At 33.6% G+C, this 26,187-nt stretch overlaps 1 protein-coding gene across 1 annotated transcript in view; it reads right to left on the bottom strand.

Annotated features, from left to right (window-relative positions):
- LOC129226410 (neprilysin-2-like) overlaps positions 1-26,187 on the bottom strand; it is a 90,475-nt gene that overhangs the window by 42,290 nt on the left and 21,998 nt on the right. Inside the window, exon 2 of the mRNA XM_054861009.1 lies at positions 1,737-1,870. Coding sequence (XP_054716984.1) covers positions 1,737-1,870 — 134 coding nt within the window. The remainder of the gene's footprint in view (positions 1-1,736; positions 1,871-26,187) is intronic.

Below are 26,187 nucleotides of genomic sequence, written 5' to 3'. Positions count from 1 at the left end.
ATTTCAGAAATTAGGTACCTTACTATGTGCAATTATTTTACATACTTTTCAGAAAATATCACTGATACTCATGACGGATATAAGCATTTCTTCAGAATTACGAATTTTATTTGAAGGTTTTTGGCTCATAACGCGTAAAGTTTTCCATCAAAGCTTACCAAAATTTCAGAAAACTTGACCGCACACAAGAGAAGTATGATATTAAAATTTGAAATTAAAATGTTGAAAATTTGATGCAATATGAACGTTTAAAGCAATTACTTTTTCTCTGCGCATGCTCGAAAGATAGCAATTAATAACTTTCATAATCTAAGCCCCAACTAGATTTTCCAACTCATAATAAAATTTCAATATCTTTAAAATTCAAAATGTTATCAGCGTTCTAATAAGCTGAATTTGAATAGCTCTTGGGCAGACTACGAATCGTGAGGGACCGTTCGCAAATAATCAGTTTGTATCATGAATCACACTGAGAGATTGCAAGCAAATGTTGCAAATTTGTGAAAGACCCCTAACGAGCCGTCGCCTATTCAATATCTATTCGAATTCGGCTCATTATATCGCTGATAACTTTCTGAATTTTTAAGCTATTGAACTGGAATTTTGTTATGAGTTGGAGAATCTAGTTGGGGTTTGGATAGTGAAAGTCATAAATTTCTATCTTTCGCGCATGCGCAGAAAAAATTAATTGCTTTAAATGTCCATATTTTAACAAATTTACAACATTTTACTTCCAAGTTTTAATATTATACTTCTCATGTGTGCTGTGAAGTTTTCTGAAAGTTTGGTAAGCTTTAACGAGAAACTTTGCGTGTTATAAGCCAAAAACCTTCAAATAAAATTCGTAGTTCTGGGAAAAATGCTTATATCTTCAGGAATATCAGTGATATTTCCTCGAAAGTACGTGAACAAATTGTACATAGTAAGGTAACGAATTTCTGAAATTTACAGCTTATTCTCAGCTAGTTACGATGAATGATCATCAAAAAACATTTTTATTTTCCTCAACTTGTTGCTGGTCCCCTAAATGCGTGGGTGATGTAACTTTTAGTGGCAAATGTATATACATAACATATATTTTATGTGACAAAAGTTACAAAACAATTGGTCTTTTTGTCTCGAGAAATCCTTAAAAATGTGAATTTTTGAAAGTGTCCTAATACTTTTAGTCATATAGTGTAGATATTCTATCAAGCTAATATAAGCCAGTTAAGATAAAGTTAAGGGCTCTTGATAAAGTTAGACAAAAATTAAACTCAAATAAAATTGCAATTATAGTTAAATTCTCGCTGCTTAATTTCAAGAAAAGGAACGTGGTAGAGATCATTCGAAAATGCCGTTACAAATTCGCAACTCCAATAAACTATAGGGGGCGCTGCAGCCACTGTCTAATGGCGGATGAAAAAGGTAAAACATACAAATGTCGTAACTTATAACTTGCTTTGCCGCTTAGTGAAAGACAGTAATTTTTCATCGTGTTTGTGGGAAGCTTTATTCTCTATTCTTCTGAAATTACATTGCACCACAAACTGTCTGAAGCCTGTAATTTACCCCAAAGAAAACACGTGGAGTGGAATGTTTTACCTTTTTCTTTAGTAAAGTTAATCACCGCATGGTAGCGTATTCGAGCTCTGGAGTTGCGAATTACTTGAATATTCAAAGTGAGCTTTCAAGGCCTTTAGCATTTTTCTAAAGAATTACGAGCGAATTTAACAATGACGAGGAAAAATACTCACCGATATTTTTCTGGTAGAGGTATCCAAACACGGCTAGGGCTGCGGCCATCACAAGCAGCATCAGCAAGGAAGTCACTGTCACGAAACATAGCGTCCTCTCTAGCTTGGTGCGGCGGTTCCACCACGGAGGATTCCTGGAGAAAAACAAATCTTAATTTTCTTGAAACATTAACTTCGAGCTAAATGCTAAATTTTTTTCGTGAGTAGTCACGTAATTAGCATTACTGTAGGGTTTCTATTGTTCAAAATGATTAGTTCCAGACAATATCGGCGATTCTGGGGGGGGGGGGGGGGGGCAAGTTGGGGACAGTGCTCCCTCCCCCTCTTTTTATGGTTAATTAATTAGTTTTATTTTCCAGTTTAGGAACCAAAACTAGAAATTATTACAAGAAGTTCCGTCTAGAACTATACGAGCCTACTTTCCCGTATACCCATACTACTTTCTAGTACCTGATCAATATTCTCAAAAATAGCTAAAATCGCAAATTGTTTCAAATATATTTTTTCTAATTTCTAGGAATAAAGTATTCCTCACACATCTAAAAAAATTAGATGCGTAAAAAAAAAAAAAAAATCAGCACCTTTTAAACAAAGCAGCTAATACACTTTTTTCCCTTAAAAAAAATTCTTTAACAGCTTTCAAAACGAAAAAATAATAATTAAAATTAATAAGCTTATTAGAATAAATAAATCATATAAAAAAATCGTTTCTTTTTCCCCTGTTGCCAAAAATAGTTTTTTTTAATGAATTAATGCACTTACCAAAATAAATAAAAACAATAAAATGTCAACTTAAAGAATAACTTTTCATTCGCAACTCCAACGAACTATAGGGGGCACTGCAGTCACTGTCTAATGGCCGACTTAAAAACTAAAACAAACGCATGTGGTAACGAAGAAAATGCTGAAAGTGTTGTGATTTTTGTTCGTACGTATCATTTTTTCGCTTTATTCTTTTTAAATTAATTTTCAAAGTCTTGTGGATATTCTGGCCCACGTAGAAAGAAATGAGAATTCAAGAAGCATTACTAAACGTCAAAGATTAATGCAAACTACGTAGTTCGTAGTTCTAAGCAGCTATTTCCACGATGTTGAATTCGATATTTATCAATTCTTGATAAAACTAAATAATAATTGTGGCCTGACAAGAACAACAATTAATGCTAGAAAATTCAATATGACATTACAAATTATTATCGTAAGAAGATGATACTTCTTTGCCTTGCTTGGCTAGAGCTTCTTGTTTTGCATTTGTTGCTGAGTTATTTCTCTCGAATTCCCGAATCGGTTAATTTAAAATTTTTCTGTTTCGATTTTTCTAATTTCTGAGTTACGATTTAATTATGTCAAGTTATGCAAATCATCTGCAGAATTCTTACGGATATATGGTGGTTGTTTTCTTTTCAGTTGATTGACCATTATTTCTTTTTACTTATCGAATTCTGTAATCTTACTACCATTTCATTCCACTCATGATAAAAATTAAAAATGGTTTAACTAAAAACGCGAAATCTCGCCAAGGCTACTTTGCTCGCACAATACTAAAACTATAACCCTAAACAAATTTGGCGAAACCTTTCAGCTGAGAATAAAAGGAATAAAGTAAATTCTTTCTCGGTGAAACATTTTTCATTTTGAATAAAATATGACAACGTATATAAAGTACAAATTGAGAATAGAAAAAGGTTAAAAAACCATTGTTAACCTTTAATTCCATTGTTCGCCTCGACTGTGTTTTAGTCGGGTGAACCTGTCTTCGTTTTTACTGCACTGATGATGGCACTTGTATTTTAGAGTGCCGAAACAGCTGTTTGCTGGTTTTTTAACCTTTTTCTATTCTCAATTTGTACTTTATATACGTTGTCATATTTTATTCACTATGCAGTACAAAGTTTTCGACTACTTTTTATGTATTTTTCATTTTGTTCTACGATAATATATTCAAGAAAATATTTTGCATACCGTCCATTCCAACTAAATGCTGCTGTAAAAGATGGTTAGTTAAATTAATTTAAGATTAAAAAAAATTCATATTCTTACAAATTCATACAAAACAATAAAATTTTTTACCTTGTATAACGTTATCCAAGTTTGTTAATCCAGTTTTCGCTTTCACCATTTTCAATCAACTCATATTTTAGAAGGAAATAAGGAAAACTAACATTTTTTTGAAAAGCTCGAGAATACTACTAAGGGACGAATTAATTTCTGTAGCTAAAAGCAAACTAAGACTCATCGATTGCGTTAATAAATACTCAGAACAAACTGCCTGTGTTTACGTCAACAGACACACGTGGAACGCAACGTGGCAATGTTTTAGTTTCATCGGCAGTTTAGTAAATCACCGCAAGATAGCGTATTCGAGCGCTGGAGTTCCGAATTGTCAAAAAAACAAAACAAAAAAAATCGTCTGCGCAAATCGTTATGTAGAAACATAAATGACTTCGAGTTTATTCGCCGAAAACTGAATTCCTAAATTAAAACTTTAGCGTGAAAATAAAAACAAATCATATCAACAATAATTATTTCACAGTTAAAACCATAGCTGCGGAGTCGGAGTCGAACTCATTTCGGGATAAAGGAGTCGGAGACGAATATCCAAGAATCGGAGTCAGTCATTTGTCCTCCGTGTGTAAATTTTTGCCAAAGCTACGAAGTCGGAGTCGAAGTCGGGGAGTCGGAGTCCGATTAATTGTCGGGCACAGGAGTCGGAGTCAGGTGCCTCTAAATTCTCGGAGTCGGAGTCTGGAGTTTGGCGTCAAGAGCTATTTCCAACAAAATTTGTTTGAAATAAATCCGCCTTCAAGTACGGAATCTACATTGACTTTCAGTTTCCCCGTAGGCGCTAATGTTAAGTTTTTTTGAACTGTTCAAAATTGAACAAAAAATAGTTCAAATCAAAAGTGATATGGGAATGAGGTGTTCTTGCCGAGATCTTTCGAATAAAAAAAAGTTTGTTCGAATCGGACTATTCATTCAAAAGTTATTAGGGGTACTCAATACCCTACTTTCCAATTTTTAATTTTTCGATATTTATTTAATTATTTTATTTATTTTTGATTTTTTTTTTTTGTTTTTCGCGACATTTTTAAGATGCATTAAGCCTTCTTTCATGCTTTTTTTTTTATCCTTTTTCTGACTTTTACTGGGAAAGTAGGCTAAAAAAAGGGGAAATGTCAAAATTTTCAGATCATAACTACTTGTTTTACTTTATATCTGTTTATGAAACATTATTAGGGGGGGGGGGGACAGACAGACAGACCGACGGACCGACAGACCAACAGTCAGACCGACAGACATTTTTCCCCATCTCAATACCCTACTTTCCAATTTTTAATTTTTCGATATTTATTTAGATATTTTATTTATTTTTCTTTTTTTTTTTTTTTTTTTTTTTTTCGCGACATTTTTAAGATGCATTAAGCCTTCTTTCATGCTTTTTTCTCCTTTTCTGACTTTTACTGGGAAAGTAGGCTAAAAAAAGGGGAAATGTCAAAAGTTTCAGATCATAACTACTTGTTTTACTTTATATCTGTTTATGAAACATTATTCAGCCCAAGCAGTAACTTTTAGTTTATGTATTCATTGTTTAGATATTAATAAATCAATTGGTTTACTTAAACAAGCCATATACTTGCTTAATGAGATTATTACCAAGTGTTTGCGACATCTCAGAACACTTTGGAGTAAATAATGTAAGCCTAATTCATGTCTAAGTGTTTCTTCGGGAAAAGTTATTGCATACATACTGTCCAACCATGGATTGTATGGAATTGGCAAACGTCCAATTCAGACGAGTTTATCTGAATGAAGGGGGAAAGTAAAAATTTGATGCGCGTGTTCCGCTTATTTAAATGAGACTCTGCTTAATTTAGAGGCTAACATACATCTGCAAACGCTGACATCCCTAAAAACTAATAGATGCGTCCATTTTTGCCGGTAAACCGGATGTTTGCCTTTCCATGCAATCCGTGGTCGTACAGTAGTTCATCAAAATCTTAAGACGAACGTGAGTTAAGCTGTTAAATTTACATTAATTTCCACTCATATGCTCTCAAAACCAGCCTTAGCAAAATTTTGATTTTTTTTCAAAATGCACTTACCTTACCTAAAACCCCTAGTAAGCAACTGCGCAAAAATACCCATAATTTGAAAGTGTACACTTTTTATTCAGCATTTCATGACTTATTACATACTAGTTGATTTGAAATTTTAAACTACCGAGTAATAGATCTTTGACAATTTCCTTGATACTTGACTCGAAATAGTTCTCTTTCGAATCATTTGAGAGAGGAAAATACTGTGTCTTTTGCAGCCTGCTGTATGAGATATGTGTTTAGTTTCCAGGCCATGTAAAGCATTTGAAAAAGTAAGTTTTAATGGGAGCTTCACTATCGCTTTCTGCATCAAAATCACTATTTGTTGGTTGCGCCCCTCGCCCTCGCCCGTCAAAAATTACTGATTCCAAGAAAAGTCTTTTTCTGCTCCGGACAACATGGATGTAACATTTGGAGAACAATCCAATATTTCCCAACTTAAATTAACAAAAAAAAAGAAAAGAATTTTTCAGCTCTTAAAATATTTCGTTATTTCGAGGTTTATCATACGGTAAATAGTGTTTTTGCCTTCATTTCAGTCGGGAAAAAAGAAAAATTCGCTAAATCACGAAATTCGTTGAATAGAGGTTCGTTAAATCGAGGTCCGGCTGTAATTCCAATAAATGAAAAGATCTTTAATTTAAACCTAAACTCGTTGTTAAAAAACAATTACCTGCAAAACAAAATTTTACTTTCGGACTCGATTGCTTTTTGAAATGTAAAGAAATTTAAAAAGTTGAATAACTTAGTGTTACAAAAATGTGCTAGTGGATTTGAAACAAAAAACAGAGGGAATAGAAGTATCGGGGTAATTTGGTGTCTGTTGTAAGAATGGCTGCCCTTAGCGATCTGAAGTAATATTGTTTACTCACCAAAAAAAAAAATCAAGTAGAATTCAAGGAAACTAATGTCGGTTGAACGAGGTTCAAAGCGTTTCGGATTATCGAAGTTCTACTGCATTGAATAATAGCATTGGATGCGTTGCTTGCTTAAAATAAGAAACTCTTTTGTGCCTCATTTGTACACTTATATATTGTTTCTAAAGTTGAAAAACAAAACTTAAAAAACATCCAGCATCCAGCTTTTGGCATTCATTTGAATTTTGACGTCTTGAATTCAAATTATGCTGTTCACAATCACGAATTGCGATAGTACCCTACACGTTGAGTTTCTTGTTTCTACAAATCGAATGGAATGGAAATGGAGAATAAATTTTCAGCCGTCATAGTATGACTGGTGATTTTTCTAGATTAGGTAATATAAGCCTGACATATGCTTGAGGTAACAGGTATAACATCCTCATACATATAATTGCGAATTCACTGATCGAGTAACGCTCCTGATGTCATCAACAATGAAACTCGCACCTCAGCATGATAATTTGATAATATTTTTGGTAATGTTTGGCGTGCTTCATTTTGACAAGGCTGAACTGGATCCGGTAACTTAACTGTTTTACTGGCAAGTCTCATTTTAGGAGAATGAACGAAAAAGAACGAGAATCGAAGAGAAACGGAAAAGTGGTCAGCAATGAACGCTACTGGAGTTTAAAGTAATCCACTGGAGTTATGGTTAAAATGTCATCTCTTAAAACATCCCCAAACAGGCAATTGCTTCGTTCAAATGTAGAATTTCGCAAATACGTATTATTCTTCCTTTGCTTCGCCGTAGGACGTAAAAACACCGTTTTGTGATAATGGAAGAAACGAAAACAGTATTTACTTTAGAAAACATCTTCCGCTTTGTATGAATCCTAAAAGTCATAAATATTTAAAACTCACAAATCAAGTTGCTTTCGCTGACAACATTGTGTATGGCTCAGTATAAGTTCTCGATCTTCTTTCATTGTATCTCTCTCTGCAGGAACGAAGTTGAAATAACTTTGTGAAAAATTCTTACGCCTTGTACTCGTGACCGTGGGAAAGTTACAGTTGCTGATTTCTTTTTCTTTTCTTTTTTTTTCTTTTTTTGTGCGTTTTATCATAACTACTCTGCTGCAGTTCAATCGAGTAAAAAATGACAAAACATTTAAAATTTAAATCTCGTCTAAAGCAATGGTTTTCAACCATTGGTCCAGGTGGCCGGCACCGATCCATGGAAAATTTTGACCGGTCCTCAGGGATTTTTGCTTCTCCCCTTGTTAATTTTCTTTTTCTAAGTTTGGGAATAAAATAAGAATAACAACATTTCACTGCACCTTATTATTATTTTTATAATTATTTTAGACTTTTTACGTTAATTTTGTTATTACTATTGAGATAATATTGAGTTTCAATATTGAAACTTCGAACAACGGCAACCCCATGATTAGACCACTTCTGCTTAGGCAACACTATATCATCGTTTTCGAAATATTTTCACCAACATTTTTATATAACTTATGTGGAAACTCGATGAGAGTAAATTACTCATTTTCGGGCACCTTTTCGCACCTGGCAACCCTGGTTAGGGACCGGAAAAACGTAGGCAACCTTTCTTTAAAGTTTTCATTACAGCTTTCACTTTTCATTTATGACAACAATTTTTGAAAACTCGATGAGGGTGAATTACTCATTTTAGGGCACCTTTTAGGCCCTGCCCCCTGGCAACCATGATTAGTTCACAGGCATCAGGTGGGTAGGCAACCTTACTTTAACGTTTTCTTTACAATGACTCTTCATTTATGACAACAATTTTTCAAACTCGATGAGGGTAAATTACTCACTTTTTGGGCACTTTTTACTCTGCTTAGGAACCGGAAAAAGGTAGACAACCTTACTTTAGCGTTTTATTTACAGCTTTTACTCTTCATTTATGAAAACAATGTCCGAAAACTAGATGAGGGGTAAATTATCTCCCTCATTGAAAACCTTTTATCCCCTGACAACCCTGATTAGCGACCCGAAAAAGGTAGGCAACCTTAATTAAGCGTTTTATTTCCATCTTTTACTCTTCATTTATGATAACAATTTTTGGAAACTCGATGAGGGTAGATTACTTATTTTTAGGCATCTTTCAACCCCTGGCAACCCTGATTAGTTTACGTGAAAGAGGTAAAATTTCTTACTTTCACGTTTTATTTACATCTTCTACTCTTCATTCATGATAACAATTTTTGGAAACTCGATGAGGGTAAATTACTTATTTTTAGACATCTTTCAACCCCTGGAAACCCTGATTAGTTCACGTGAAAGAGGTAAAATTTCTTACTTTCACGTTTTATTTGCATCTTCTACTCTTCATTCATGATAACAATTTTTGGAAACTCGATGAGGGTAAATTACTTATTTTTAGGCACTTTTCAACCTCTGGCAACCCTGATTAGTTCACGTGAAAGAGGTAAAACTTCTTACTATCACGATTTATTTACATCTTTTACTCTTCGTCTATGGTAACAACTTTAGGAAACTCGATGAGGGTAGGTCAAGCCTTGTGGGATCTCGCCCTATAAGCCCTAGCCACTATTGATGTGTTTACCTTACACGGTAATTAAGTTTTACGATAAAAGATAAAGATTTGGAAAGAATGGTAAAGGGTGTTTTTTTTAGAGGTAGAGAACTTTAGGTTCAAATAAAACACAGTCAAATGTTGTTAATTGCCATGAATGTTGCTTTATTGGAAAGATAATTCTTTGCCAGTTTTATTTATAAATGATTTCTGACACATGGCCACCTCGGATGGCTCGGAGAAAGTCCAATCGGAAAGTCTAATTTTCTAACTTTTTGCAGCAACAGAGGCCGTATGTCAGTAATAAGGTGGCGAATGTTCTCTTCCAAGGCGTCAATCGTATGTGGCTTATCGGTGCAGACCAGCAGAGACTCCACATAACCCCACAAAAAGTAGTCCAGCGGTGTTAAATCGCATGATCTTGCAGGCCAATTCTCGGATCCATTACGCGAAATTATTCGTTCACCGAACGTTTCTTTCAATAAATCAATTGTGACACGCGCTGTATGGCATGTTGCACTGCCTTGTTGTCTATTCATTATGAAATGGCAAACCGAACTGAACACAAAACAAGTGACAGCTATCAAGATGGCACACATATCAAACAGTGTTGCCAAGTTAAAGTTCTATACCTCTAAAAAAAACACCCTTCATTAGGTAGTTAGCCATATCTGCTCTAGTGGTTAGAACGCTATCTTTCACCCACATGATTAAAATCTTTCCTAAAAATAAACTAACTACCAAGCCACCCAAAGCACAAAGCATTATATATATATATATATATATATATATATATATATATATATATATATATATATATATATATATATATATATAAATCTATTCAAATCGTTCTGCATTTGTATTTCCGTGCCTTTTAAGTTATCTGATTATCCTAGCTCCCCTTTTCAATATTTGATCTGAGTTGCTGTTCAAATGTCTTAAGTAAATATTAGGTACACTGATCAAACGTTGTCGTGCTCCAAGCTAAATTGGGAGTTGTGCGTTACAGCTAGTAAAATTACAAAATACGTAACATGTTGTTTTTGCTCGACTCTCATTAATTAGATCAAAAGAAAAAAGATTTGTCAGATTATGAAAGTATGCAGCCATGTTATCAGGGCCACATCCGTTTATTATTATAGCATTAGTTATTACGTTTGCTTAGTTCTGACAAGGTTTTTGCCACATCAAATGTTCTTGAATCAGTCAACTTCCTCTCTTGCAGAATTTAAGTACTAACTCTGTACTAACGCTATGCGGAATTATCTAAGTAAAGCAGTAAATTTTAAATTGTTTATCTTCTAATAAATCTTAATAATCTAGGACATTATATTCATGCCAGTCACTTTCACCTACCAAACTCAAACTTTCTAGACGTAAAAAGCGAATTTGCATTACAGTTTAGCATCACAATCGTAAATACATTTACTAATTAGTTTCCCTGACAAGGCTCTGAAAACATATCAGTTTCTTGTAACATTCAATTAGTTTTCTTAAGAAACTTAAGCTCAACTTCTGCAATTATACTTGTACTGATATTCTTAATTATCTTACCAAAGCAAAAAAAAAAAAAAAGAGTAATAATACTAATAATAATAAATAATTGTGATTTTTCCATTTAAATGGAAATAACTAAACTAACACATCAAATTCACACCAAGTTCTTTCACCATACAAACTATATAAAGAGCATTCAGTTTTTTTTCCTTAACATTATTGAGTAAAAAATACTAATTTGAAAGCGCAGTCAGCGAGTTAATATGGGGCGTTTAATTCAAGCTTTAAATTCCACTAATCGAAGCTTCCGAGCTGGGCAAGAAATTTAAGCTTCGAAATTGAAAACTTGCTTTCGCAAACAATGCAGAAGATACGGACATAAGGAAGTGATTCAGCCAACCTCAATATTCTGTCCACGCCTCAAATTGTCTTTTAGAGCATCATTTTTCTCTGCCCAATTGCCGCAATCCAGTTTATTAGAAGTCTTCCGCTGTCCCTTGAAGCTTGTGAAGTTAGAAAAGGAGCCCCAAGCCCTCAGTCATTAAGATCGTAGAATGAAACCGCTTCCGGATTCTCAAAGAAAACTTAACGTTTCTAATGTTCAAAGTTGCAGACCATATTCTGATAGGTGTACCTTGAACTTGAAGAATGCGCAAGAATTTATGCAAATAAGTCCAAATATCATTCTGAAGACATTTCAAGCATAAATGTACTGTATAATATTTATTATTCTGATGGGTGTACCTTGAACTTGAAGAAAGCGTATGCAAATAAGTTCAAATACCATTCTGAAGACATTTCAAACATAAATGCATAAATCTTTATTGTTACGATCATAGCAGAAAAATGTTTGCATTGAAGATTCTTTACAGCGGAAACACTTGAATGCACAGATTGAAGGGTCTTTGAATGACAGCAACAGAAAGTGAGATGTTTCCTCGATATACTTGTTATTCATCAAATAATACAGATAACTATTTGGACAGAAGCACTGCAGGAAAGTGGTCCTTTTTGGACATTGCATAGCATGCGAGAAGTGCCTGCATTTACATAGCAAATCGGTTTTAAGTAAAACCCTGGATCATAACTTAAAAGTAGCGAGGGTCTTTGAATGACAGCAACAGAAAGTTGGATGTCCTCGCGATATGCTTGTAATTCATTAAAGAATACAGATAATTATTTGGATAGAAGCACTGCGGGCAAGAGGTCCTACTTGGACATTGCATGGCATTCCAGAAGTTCCCACATTTACGTAGCAAATCGGTTTTAAGTAAAGCCATGGATGTAGCTTAAAAGCAGCGACACGTCCTCCATCCATCTTGGGGTTAAACGCCACTTTTTTTCTTAGGTCGGTTATGGTAAAGTATCGCGTTTTGCTTTTTGATTGTGATTTCCAATTGACACCATGTTAAACTGCACTCAAGAAGCACCACAATCAAGAAGTAAAGCAAGTTACTTCATCATAGCAGACATAGGAAGAAAGCGGCATTAAGCCCCAAGATGGCGGACGTGTCGCTACTCGCTACTTAAGCTACGATCTAGGGCTTTAGTTTCAAGTACCGAGGGTCAAGCCTGGGTAAGTGGGTTTCTGAGAACATGGTCCTACATATACAGAAAGACTACAGACATGAAGTCCTACTTGGGCTGAAGAACTATAGACATAAGGTCTTACTTGGACAGAAAAAATACTCGAGGTATGAGGTCCTACTTGGACGGAAGGATTACGGATATAAGGTTTAGGAAAGTGATTCAGCGTAATCTTTTTAACAATTACCTACAATTGATCTTGCAAGGAATAATTTATTTTAAACGTGCAAAAAACGAAATCCACATGAAATTTGAAATGAAAAAAGATTTTACACCACATTTGTGTACTGAGTTTCTATTGCTCTCATTTTAAATGGTAGAGTTTCAAACAGAAGAACACATACAAATATCAACAAAGAGAAACATTGAAAAATTGAATATCACTACGACTAGCAATTTTAATTTTGGGAGAAATATTCTGAAATCATTCAAATAAAAGATTACAATCATATAAATCAAAACAGAATTGATGTACATAATTTCTTTGAAGATTCATATAAATGAATGGGCTTCTTGAATGATATTTGTGTAACAAGTCAGTCAGATCAAGAATCACAAATTATATTTATGAATGGAAATTACTTATGAAAAATTATAATCTAAAGCAGTTTTTATGCATTTTTCTTTATATTGACAAATTCATAGGAGAAATAGTCTAAAACCATGCAAATAAATGATTGCAATCGTAGGAATCAAAAACAGAATAGATGTACATAAGTTTTTTGACGATTCATATTAATGAACGGGTTCCTCGCAAAATAAAATTAGCGTAACAAGTCAGTTAAATAAAGAATCAAATTATATCGATTAATAAACTAGTGCCGTTAAGCAAGTTCTGAAAATTTACGGACACATTGAATAACTAGTATGTTGTGGCCCATCACGAAACTTTCTTCTATACCTTTATTTTAATTCTGATCTCTTCTCATACTTGACGAAGAATCAATATTCCCAACCAAGACGAAATTACACACGACAAAACTTGACGGCAATCCCAATTTCCGGTTTATTCGCAACTCCAGAGTTCGAATACGCTACCTTGCGGTGATTAACAATACTAAAGAAAAAGGTAAAACATTCCGTTGCACGTGTTTTCTTTGGAGAAAATTACAGACTTTAGAGAGTTTATGGTGTAATGTAATTTTAGAGGAATAGAAAAGAAAATTTCCCACAAACACGATAAAATATTACTGTCATTCATTGTGTACATGTACAAAAAACTGGTCGCACACACGGACACCCACACACACACAGACAGACATTTCCGAAAATGGTCGAAATGGACTTAGCACACCTCAAAACGTTCGAATCCGTCAAAATTCGAAACTCGAAAACTTGCACAATTCAATACTTTCTTCTATATATTAGATATAGAAGAAAGTAAAATCACTTTTTAAAACTTATAATCGCAGGTAGTTTTTAATTTTGACATTCATTGATAGCGAAACTAATAATTCTTTCTGATATCTGGATGCAGCTTAAAAAGTTTTGAATCTGCTGAGTAAGACGTGTCTGCGTCTACACTGTAAAAAATCTCGGAAAACTCTCTGAATATACAAAAGAGTTTTCCGTAATACACAGATTCCTACTCCCTCCGCAGTTTTCTGCTACTATAATCAAAAACGTTTCCCGTTTAGCAAGAAAGTAAGAGTCGACGCATGCGCAGCTCACACGGCAATTTTATAGTCCAGCAGCAAATCTAAACTGAAACTTTCGAAAGCACGCAATGAAAACAAGTGCTGACTCATGTATGCGAAGTACCACTCATCAAGGGGATTAGTAGAAGTTTTGTTCCTCGCATGAATTCACTGAAGATAATTTTAAAGTCTTATATTTTCTTGCATATGTATCGTCATGAGATTGAATTTGAAGCTATGTCACTTATTTTTAAGTACGAAGTGCAAATTCTCGGCGCATGCTCGCGGAAGGAATACAAACTGAAATTAAAAACCAAATAACTGCCGAGAGGACGCCATCTAAATTCATTGCGTCGCATAACTTGTGTAGGTAATTTACTTTTTTCTTGGATACTTTTCTTCTTTCTATACCAAATGGGTAATTTTTGTTGGCAGAATTTTATTCTGTCATAAAAATCACCTTTTTGGTGACCAAAGCCTGCAAAAGACCACCACCGACGAATAGGTAAGTCGCTTTGCAACTCTATTACTTTAAAGAGATTTAGTTCATATAAATCTCGTTAAAAAAAAAAAAAAACTATTTTCTTCAGTATCATTTTTTCGTTGTGAACTATTGCAATTTGAAAATATTTTACATTACATAGAACACATATTTAAAGTGCAAGTGTGTCTAGTTTTATTCTGTAAAATTTATGAATTGAAGATTATAAAAAAATTTAAATAAGTGTTATTGTGTACTTTGTTTTTATGTGTCAATCTCAGTTAATATTTGGCTGAACATTTATGTATCAAGCATTATGAATTAAATGTTATAATATGCAAATTGTCAGGTTTGATAGTTCGTCTTTAAGGTTGCATGTTTTCATTCTCTTGTAAACAGTGTAGCTAGATTGTATGAAGTAAAAAAAAAACTATCTCTTGTAATTAGGAACATAGTGCTTCAGTATTATCTAAATGACGATATCTCTTTAAATATTTGCATTAGCGAAACGCTTTAAATTAGTTAAATGTGTATTAATTTATTTAACAAATAGATACATATATGTATTTAAAAGTGTCTTCATTTTTTTCGTTCGAGCCTCAATTTTACCAAAAGCAAAAAAAAAAAGACTTAATAAAATAATTTTGTATTTTTACACCATATTAAAGTATTTGACTTATAATTTATATGATACTTTGATTTATAATGTATATGATACTTTGATTTATAATGTATATGATGTTGCTTTTTCAAGGGGGGGTGGGCGCTTCATAGCATTTTATGGGTGCACCATCACTCTTATGGTGGGGGGGGGGGTATTCTCGTATATATGAAATGGAATAATCATGTAATAGAGTTCAATGTTTTAATAAATAAAATATATAATGCATTTTGCGCACACTGTAAAAATAAAATCAGTAACCTATTTTGAATAAGTATTTATATTTGTGATGAGCTGGAAAGGGCAAGAACAGAAGAATCAACCCGAATGGTTCCAGCAGGGGGACTTGGTGTCATATTTAAATTCATCAATTTCTCTGTTGGTACTTTTCGGTACACTTTGTTCGTCAGAGAAATTGACTTGAGGTGAACAAATTTAGGAACGCGAAGGGTAGGTAAGTCCTGTCAAATTTTATCCGAAGATAAAAGCTATCAAGTTTGATAGAAGATATGTTTTTAAGTTCTGCATTAAAAATACAATATGTTGATAGTTTTGTCTTGAAAATATTGAGAGAAAAACTGAAGTTTAAGATTGTTTAACAAACAATCCCCACTTTTCAGAAGGTACCCCCACTCCAATTCCCCGACGATTTTGTGATTAGGAATGAAACTACTAGATTATTTCACAATTTTTCAAAAATTTATAACTGTGCATATGTTATGCTGTTAACCATGCTATTTGTCATCAAACTTTCATGAACCACAGCTGCACAGAATACTCAGAAACATTTCTGGAAATTACGGAAAGAGGATTCCGAAATACTCAGAAACGTTTCTGAAAATTATAGAAAGAGGATTCCGAAATACTCAGACACGTTTCTGGACATTACAGAAAGAGGATTCCGAAATACTCAGACACGTTTCTGGACATTACAGAAAGAGGATTCCGAAATATTCAGAAACGTTTTTGAAACTTTCATGAACCACAGCTGCACGATATACTCAGAAACGTTTCCGGATTTTTTTTACAGTGTAGGACGAACCCACAAAATTAAAATAATGTGCCAATCAAACAGTAAATCAAATAGTTATAGAAAAAAGTCATTTTACGGACTCTATATTTGTCTAAAATACCATGAAATGACCCATTAATAAAACTAAACAGAAGTAACTGACACTTTGTAAGACTTTTTGTTATAAATAAGTTTAAGTAAAATTTTAAATGCTAATTTTTCCAACTTTCTTTCTTTTCTTTCTTTTTTTTTTTTTTTGTAAAACAAAGAAATCTCAAGATGCTTCTTAAAACCAGAGGATGATCCTCTATAAAACAATCCGGGTTATTTACCTTTAAACTAGACGTAACATTAGACCTTTGTTCTAAAACAGGTAAAGTTACAGAGAAGTTAGAGAAAGAAAGAACAAAGAAAGAAAAAATAAAAGAGGAAACGTGAACACGTGAGGTGCAAGTTATCACTTTCCTCTTCGCCGATCACGTGACGATGCGACCGGTCATCGGCTCACGTGACCTCGACTTCAAAATAAAATTAAGAATTTCAGTCACGTCTTAAGGAAGAGCTCTTATTCTATGAAAAAAAAGTCGATCCCATCAGTTTTCGAATACACACTGACGAAACATAAAATGCCAGGGCCAAAAACTTAAAGGAATGAAAATTAAACAAAGCATTTGTTTTGGTAACAACACATTGATTTGATTGTAGTTTCAAGGTCACCAGATAAAAAATTTACAAGAGCCATCTCAAATTAAAACTAGTAGCACATTAATATCTGTTTTAGTTGTCGTGATTTTAAATGCTTAAAATGTCATGGACCGTGACTGAATTTATTTACATGCTCCATACACCATTTTTTGGAATAAAATACTATGTTTTACTTAGTAAATTAACTCAAGAACGAACAGTGCTGGGTGCTGAAGCTGGATTGGTCGTCCATTAACGTCTTAAACTTCTGATGGGAGATAGATCTGGTGATGTAACAGGGAAATTTCAATTTGTCGACAATCTCTAAAGCATGTTGATTTTAAGTAATAGGATGGGTGGAATAAGTATCATCCTGTGGGAAAATTTCTCCTAAAACAGTGGATAAAGAATGACAGCTCAATCACACCGGTCTGGCGTGAAATTTTCTGTTTTAGATGATCACCAGATTATTCCTGCTGTCATGAGCAATTGCATTCAATATTATACATCCTGGTGACTATATGACATTCTCACTAATGATACTCCATTGTGTCTTGTAGTCAGCTGCCAAGCTTTCATGTGTTCTTATTTCTAGTCCTCTTTTGACTGATGTGCAGTTGCAGTGGCGCAGACAAGGGGATCTGAACCACTCCCATAGGTCTTGCATTTATTTTCTCCCAATTGATTACGATTCAATATTTTTTACGTCAAATAATTTGAAACAAAGGTAACCTCAATTTCAGTTCTAACAAGAGAAAAAATAAAACTCATGTTAAAAGATTTTCAAAAATATTATGCATTTTCTCATTCCTAATTGCCTATAAGAAGCAGGATTGTTAATGAGTACACTGTAATAACCATGTTTTTAGTTTTGTACAAGTATAGATTAAAATGAGATTCTATGAACTTCTATTACCATATGGTACTTCTACAGCCAGTGGCGTAGCTACAGTGTTTGCCGCTCGGGGCGGTTCCTCAATTTGCCGCCCTTTGATTGTGAAATAGCTAATACATAAAACTGTCAAAGGCATTTAAATTAAAACTAGAAATTTAATTAAAGAAAAAATAAGACTTAATTATTTTCAATATTTTTCAAAAGAAAAAAAAAGTTAAGGGGCATAAGGGCCCACACCTGGAGAAAATTGTTAAATTTAAGTCAAAAACTGCAATTTTAGTAAAGTTATTAGAAGGAGCGCTTTGGTTTTACTGCCGATTTTTTTCAGAATTAGTCTCTTTTAGTGTTTTTTTTTTTTTTTTTTTTTTTGACGTTAGGGGATCAGTGAGCAATGAAAGGAAATTTTACGAAATTTTAAAATGCAGCTTAGGCTACTTAGGAGAAGTCAAGGAAATCGAGAATGGTCGCTACAACTAAACACAACTAATTCTAACGCAGTTGCAGGCATTAGGGGAGAGAGGGGTGCTGAGGTTTCTTACTGAAATGTTTTTAAAATTGAAATCAATTTTTGGGTATCTTTGGTGGTTTGGTTGAAAAGGAAGGTTTGGGTTCTTTCTTTGGAAATTTTTCGACACCGAAGTCTCGAAAACGCAATTCTAGACTGTCTTTGGTGACGTCGTTGAGGGGTTCCCTAATGGCATAAAAAATGTTGTGAAGCCAGGCGGTTCTCTCCTGAAAAACTTCCGTAATTGACGCCCGACATTGGGCTTTGTTTCATAATGTTAGGAGGAAGAGATGACAGAGGGAGGTTTCCCTCTCAAAATCATTTTTAAAGCTGAAGTTCATTTTAGACATTCTGTCAGAAGGAAGGGTTAGCGAGCTCTCCAACTCACGCAAATTTCTAAAAAAGAAAATTTTGGGCTACATTTGGGGAAGTTAGGAAAAGGTGTGAAGAGTTCTTCCCTAGGAAATTTTTCAAAATTGAAGTTTTCAAAACGCAGCTTTAATTTTTGGAGGTGTTAGGTGAGAGGGGAAAGGAGATTAAGATATGTCGTTCACAAAATTTCCAAAATTAAAGTCCTAAAAACGTATTTTAGGCTATATTTGATCACGTTAGGGGATCAAAGACACTCAGGGTTCAAATGCTGTTTTCACAAATTGATATTGAAGTACCGAAGCTTTAAAAACGTAATTTTAGGCTAGATGTTGAGACTTTAGAAATGAGAGTGGGAGTTTTCTCCAGGAAAGTTTTCAGAATTAAAGGCCTAAATATATACTTTTTGGCTGTGTTTGCTAAGTTAGAGGAAACGGCAAAGAAATGGACTCTGTCCAGAAATTTTTCAACATTGAGGTCTAAAAACTTATTTCTAAACTGTCTTTAGAGATATAAAGAAAAGGGATGAGATATTAAAACGCTCTACCGCCTAAAAACATTTTTGTACTAATAGACTACAGAGTGAGGGGTGGGAGAGGTTTCCAACCGGAATTATTTGAAACTGAATTCTTTAAAACGCATTTTGGACTATGTTTGTATAAGTAGAGGGTCCAAACCAAACGTTAAAAAATGAAACTCGCTTACCTTCCATATCCAAAATTGTCGGATAGATTATCTACTCTCAAAAGCGAGAAAACGGAAATCCCTTATAACTTCGTTTGAAGAAGAGATTTCTTGTAAAGAGTATGAAATTAAAGCAAACTCTAAAACATATAAAGTGTGATGAGCGATAAATTGTTTAGTATAACATTTTACACCTCCCCCTCTTTTTTTTACTCTTGTCACCATTTTTCTGTAGTTAAAAAAAAAGTTTTTGTTTTACGAGTGGACTTTCAAGAAACTCTCTTAAAATCCTGTTTTAGCTTCTTCTTATAACAAAAATTGGAAAAGTTCATTGTTTTCGTCCTCTTCAAGTTAACTTCTACAACAGTCTAAGTAACATATTTTTTAAAAAATACTATGCACTTTTCATAATGCACACAAAGAGACAAAATAACTTTTCTGGGTTAGAATGGAATATTTAAGTATTCCTTTAGTTTTCAATTCTTTCAATAAAATGACACCACAAACGAAGAAAGTGTGGCTCAAGTCAGGTAGAGAATTTCTTATTATTGCTTTCATTCATAAATTTGAGTGTTTAAACATGCATATTTTTCTGGGAAAGTTTGGTTTAAAATGACTTGAGCCGCACTTTTCTTCGTTTGTGGTGTCACTTTCTTGGAATTATTGAAAACTACAGGAATACTTATGCCCCAGAAAAGTTATTTTGTCCTTTTGAGTGCTTTAAGATTCTTTTTGCCTGCAGTAACAGATAAAAACCATAATTCCCTTATCTGGAAAATACATTTATTTTTTTCATATCAAAAAGGTAAATTTGCCGCCCCTAGAAAAGTGCCGCCCGGAGCGGACCGCCCCCTCCGTCCCCCCCCCCCTAGCTACGCCACTGTCTACAGCGATGAATTTGCTTTGATGTTTTCTTTTTTGAATTATGAGAAAAGTAAATGCGTTAATTTTTTGCTTTTTAGTAATTTAAGTACTTGTTAGTAATCTTTTTCATTAAATAATACTAATTATTTATTTAACAGTTTATTTTTTACTATTCTTCGTTCTCGAGAATCGATAAAATCAATATGTTCGACGGCGCATTGGGGTATGATGTGAGAGTGGGACTTTCGAACTTGGACCCTCCCCTTGCAAAATTCCTGTGTGTGCCACTGCGTGATGTGTTGTATTTAAAGCAAACTAACCAAGTTAAAAAAAGGAGAGGAAAAGAAAAAAGGAGACGCATATATATATATATATATATATATATATATATATATATATATATATATATATATATATATATATATATATATATATATATATATATATATATATATATATATATATATATATAAAGAAGAAAAAAGGACGAGAGGCTCTCACTTTTGAGGATTCTTCAATTGTAATTCGTAAGACGAATTTTGTCCTTAATTGGCGATTCTTTTCTTGCTAGTTCAGTAACTCTTGCTTGAATCTCAAGAAATTTCCGTCAGTTGTACTCCAAGAATTTTTCACGAAACCATTTCACATAATACGAAGAAAATTTTGTGAGGTTTGATTATGCGTTTATGAGAGTATATGAGCGTTTATCTGAAAAATTTGTATCGCGCTCCTTTTAGTTACTTTTTTTTTTTTTTTGGTAGGTCTTGAAGCATTGCACGAGCACGGTGACACCTCAACTCTTTGCTCAATTCATGGAAAAAGTAGCCGCGTTGTTTCTTACTAACTGAGCTAATGTAATACATTTTCTACAATGTGGGAGAAGTATGTATCATTTTCCCGGCTAGTTTTCTAATTTGCTGATTTTCTCCACACTAAAAAATGGGAAAGAAAAGAAAATGAACGTTCCCTCAATTAATTCATGAACGGAGTTCTCTTTTTTTTATCTCTCTCTTTTGCTTTGTTGTCAGAAATGCTTTGGGAACATTCCTATTACAAGTCATGCTACTCTTTTTTGTATAAATAGCAAAATTATCAATAATTTATTAGTTCAATATCTAAGCTTTCTTTCGTTTATCATCTGTATTTCCAGTTCACGTAATAATAAAGCATATGCATAGATGAAACGTTTGCTAGTAAAAAGTAAAATTTAAATTGTACTTGCATCCACTGTCGAATGATCCTGGGGCGTTATATTTTTCGTCTAATATTAAGAAACCAAACTTATTAAAAAATATAATAATAACTTTTATTTTTGAAGAAATTCTGAATTTGACGAATACGATTAGTCGTGCTTTTCCTATGTTTTGCTCGCATTGTAAGATTGAAAGTCTTTTGATGCATGCCAAAAGTTTTGCAAAAATATTCGGAATTTTTATAAGCATTAGTTGAATTTCATTAAGCATGCAAAGCTGATTGTAAATCATCTGGCACCAATTGTCTATCAATGGCAAAAAAAAGCCCTTAATTTCGCTTTAAGGCTAACCATAACATAATGAAAATATTTCAATCCAAAAGACAAGAAGAAAATTCAATGAGCAACTACTAAGAATAATTTTAATTAGTAATGAAACTGATGATGTAACTGTTGTAAGTGAAGTTTCCAACTCTTGAAGGATGACCTCCCCCCCCCCCCCCCAAAAAAAGGAAGAGCAATTCATGATTCATGGGGTGGGTTTCATAACTTCTGGGTGCTGTTCACAATGCAAGACACAGTTGTTCTTCAGAGCATTTTACTTCTTTACTACAGATTTTTTCAGTATTAATTTCTGTCATCATGTGCATGATGACACTCAAATATAATTGTGTATTAGTATGCTCTTTCCTTTGTTATCTACGAATTTCGCTGTTCCAAGTTCAATGTCGAAACTGCCCGACGAAAAATGAACTCGTCCATTCACCTATGGAGGGATTATAATTCATCTCTCCTCTAATCTTCCCTGCCCTCGTCGCGACCTCACAAGAGAAAGGAATTGCCGATAACCACAGAATTCTCGAACCTGCTTTCTCTTAGGAGGGGCATGGAATTTATTCAAATGAGGTCAATGGTAGTGGGTCTTCCACCTCAGTGTCAGAGATGGGGCACTTCAAAACACGGAAGAGGAGAATGGAAGGCAAAGATCATGTTTTGACCTTCACCATCCGCCAATTCCATTTTTCCTTTTTCACTCGATGTATTTTCAGAATGTGGGGCCCATTATTACGTTCTTTATATTTCTTGAGCTTGTTCAAACCGCAGGGTCTGATTACCGCTCAGGCCAACTAAGCCTGGATCTGTGGCCCCATCTACGTAAGGGCCCCCACTTTTTTTGAAGACATGCATAGTATTGAAACTGAAATGAACAAGGAACATAACATTTTTTTTTTTTGAAAAATAATGGGTTATTAATTGGAAAAAAAAAAACTTCCTTAAAGGGGAATTTTCATAAATTCTTGCCATTAGCAAAATTAATGGCAGAATTTATGAATCTCATTATGAATTGAGTTACGAAATTATGAATATCTTTCGATCGAAATTTCTAGGGGCCCCCAAGAGGGGCTCTAAAGCAGATTTATAAATGCGCATGATACATGATAAATAATTAACATAGTTATGTGATTGACAAAAGAGCTGCCAGTCTTCCGTGACTTCCAAATTACTGTGGGCCTTAGGTCTCACTTTTAGTTAGTCGGGCCCTGTCAAACCCTATTATTTTACTAAAAAGTATGTATTGGACACATATATAACCATTGCTTTCATATTTATCCTTACAGCATAAGGGGACCGACCATATGCAGGGCTTCATTTGCATGGAATCTCACTGGAGTTTAATTACTGTATTGTTCTTTTTTTCTACCATGTTCTACGGATTAGGCGGAATTTTGGTGTTTTTGTGCATGAACCCAAGTTCTAAAGACTATAGGACCCCTGCGCATTTTTACATTTAGAAATAAAGCTTAGACCATGTTATAGTTGTGGCATTTAAGAATTGATGCTTCTATGTGACTTAATAAATTTCCTACTGTAAAAGCACAATTTGTAACTTTATTTACATGATTTTAAAACATAATATCTTACCTTATGAATCAGCAAAGTGCGTACTTTTATACACACTAATAGAATTCCAAAATATTATTTTGGAGAGATTTTTGTTGAACCAGGTATTATTTCACATTCATCATCATCACCATTATTATTCATTATTACTATTTCGATTGTTTTGCTTTATCTACTTAAAAAACTTTAATAATTATCAAGTTTCACAAGAGTCGTAATTTTCTTTCATAAGAAACCACCACCACCACCTACAATACATCTATTTTTAGCAGCTTCCGTATAAAGTGTGAGCATCAGTATCAAGACATCCAATGTAGTATTTCGGAAAAGAAAAAGTCTTGCAGTACTCATTTCGAAAATGTATTGAAGTATTAAAAGAAAAAATGATGATTCTTTACTAGTAAACTACTTTAAGAATGTAGTATTTTTGTATTATTCTGACGACGTTCGTTGCATTCTTTAAAACAATCGATTACTTTTTAACAACGGAAACGCGGGGGAGCCTACTTAGGGGGGAGGGGTTATGGCGCAGACTGCGCCATGGAAATTTTTAGGGGGGTGGTGTTTTGACGGGTATTTTTCTAATTTTTGAGGGGGCTTTGCGATAGTTAGGGAGATGGGCACCCCTGGAAAACGGTATCGTATTTCTGAAGGGGCTATTTTATGTAGCGTATATCCTTCAACGCATGCAGTTTCTTTATTAGATTTTATGATTTTACAATATTCGAAGAAAAATAAAACTCAGGCTATCCTTTGATTTTTTAAACTGCGTCGCTGTGATCTTAGATAAATGTTATGTTCCAGTGATATGAAGAAATCAATCAATTTAAGGTATAAATTGAAGTATGATGATGGGATACTGACAACAGAATCAAAACATAACAGAACCCTGCGTAAATGACACTTTCTGAAGGTCTTTTTGTCGACAGTGATTCTTATTTTTAAGACATGATTAATGGCGTTCACAGGAGTAACAGAAGAAGCAAAACGCAAGTACTTCTTTTTTGAAGAAATAGTGTGTCTTTTTTATCATAAAGTAATGCATTAGGTTTTCTCCCAAGTGCGCCATGCATCGAAAAACATGGGAATTGATAGTTTTGACCTTAAAATAACGTAATCGGAATAACATCATAAAGTAATTTTTTTAAAGAAATTCCTTGTCAATTGTAATTGAGGAAAGATAAAAAAATTTTGAAAAAAAAATCGAACCGACTTCAAAATTGCTCTAAAAAGTGAAAAATAATTTTATTCTTTAAACACCATCGATAATGCTTTTAAACATAATTTTTGAAGTTGGCGCAAAAACAAAACGTAAAATCCAGTGTAACCATGCTTCGTTCATATTTTTTTCAGAAAAGCATCCAAAGTTACGACATTTATATCGTTATTCAAATATGTTGTCATCAATGCATAATTTATGTGACAGTGAAGAAACTTGGCCTGGTTAAATTTATAGTTGTAGTTGAGTTATGACTGTGAATGATTTTATCTATCGTTTTTGCGCCAACTTCAAAAATTATGTTTAAAAGCATTATCGATGGTGTTTGAAGAATAAAATTATTTTTCACTTTTTAGAGCAATTTTGAAGTCGGTTCTATTTTTTTTTTTTTTTTTTCAAAATTTTTTTATTTTATTCTTTTTAGTGTAAATGTAGCTATTTCAGTAAAAGTAAAAAGCTACCTAGTAAGAAGTTCGGCTCTATATCACTGTATTGCTTTAGAAAAGCCTTTATTCAAAATTATCATTACAATTACTATTAATGTTATATGGCACCAAACTTTTATAACAATGAGTTTCATATTGTCGCGTAGATGAAGATAGCGAAGACAATGTGAAAGCCAAATGAAGCGAATACTCGTTAGTCTCAACTCGAGATCTTTATTCAGAACCACGAATGAACGTTACATCTCCTTATATACAACTTGAGAAAGTGCTGGAACTTCCAGAACTTGGAAAGATACAGAAATTAATAGAACAATTCGAGAAACAGTAGAAACTGAAATTTTAGTAAAATTCACTTTGTCCTAGTCGGGATTTGAACCCGGGTCGCTCGTGTGGGAGGCGAGACTTCTACCACTGAGCCACCGTTATCCACGGATGAAAAGTGCGAACTTCGCTACAATATCATTTTAATCATTTAATAGGGAAATTGCATAAAATGTACTGTTTTTTGCCCATAACTTTTTTTCTAAAGAACAAATATGGTCGAACAAAGTAATGGGACCTAAGTTGAGCCATCCCCTATCCATTAAAAAAAGAATCATGAAAATCGGTTCACTAGGTGAGACGCTATGAGTGGACAAAGAAAAAAAAAAACATACATATGGTATGAACTGATAACCGCCTCCTTTTTGAAGTCGGTTAACAATAAAGAATTTCACTATGGTGATTAAGCTATTTTCCTTTGAAGTTTACAAATGATTTAACAATCAATTTTTATGAAAAAGAAAAAAAAAATCATGAAATGGAATTCCTAAGACTTAAAAAAAAAGAGTAAATAGAATTCCTCCTACTACTAAACAACTGTCAGAAATCGGTGGAAAAGTGCACCTACTAAAAATAATTTTTTCTTCTTTTTCACTGTCAAACAAAAAAGCAAAATTTGCTCAATTGTATATCAGTAAACTTTTTAGCATACTTAAACAATATGGATGGCATTGTATTTTTTTATTACAGCAAATGTTTTAAGAAATAACATTTGATTTTTAAAATAAATTTCATAAGTTACGCAACAAAAGACAAAGTGACAGGTGTACTTAAAATATAAAGTAATCATAAGTATTTTTTGCTGTACAATATAAAAATAGCAGCAGTGGAAACTATTAGTAATTACAAATGAAAAAAAAAAATAGAAAAGAATGAAGTACATTTTTGCATGTGCTTGTTATACTTGCGTTTGGAAATTATATTCCAACTGCTTCAAAGCTTTTAAACGCTTAAACACTTTTTTCAAGT

The sequence above is a fragment of the Uloborus diversus genome, chromosome 7 (genome assembly GCF_026930045.1).
Source record: "Uloborus diversus isolate 005 chromosome 7, Udiv.v.3.1, whole genome shotgun sequence".
NCBI lineage: Eukaryota > Metazoa > Arthropoda > Arachnida > Araneae > Uloboridae > Uloborus > Uloborus diversus.
Note: the sequence above shows the minus strand (reverse complement) of the source record. Positions and strands in the feature narration are given on the sequence as shown.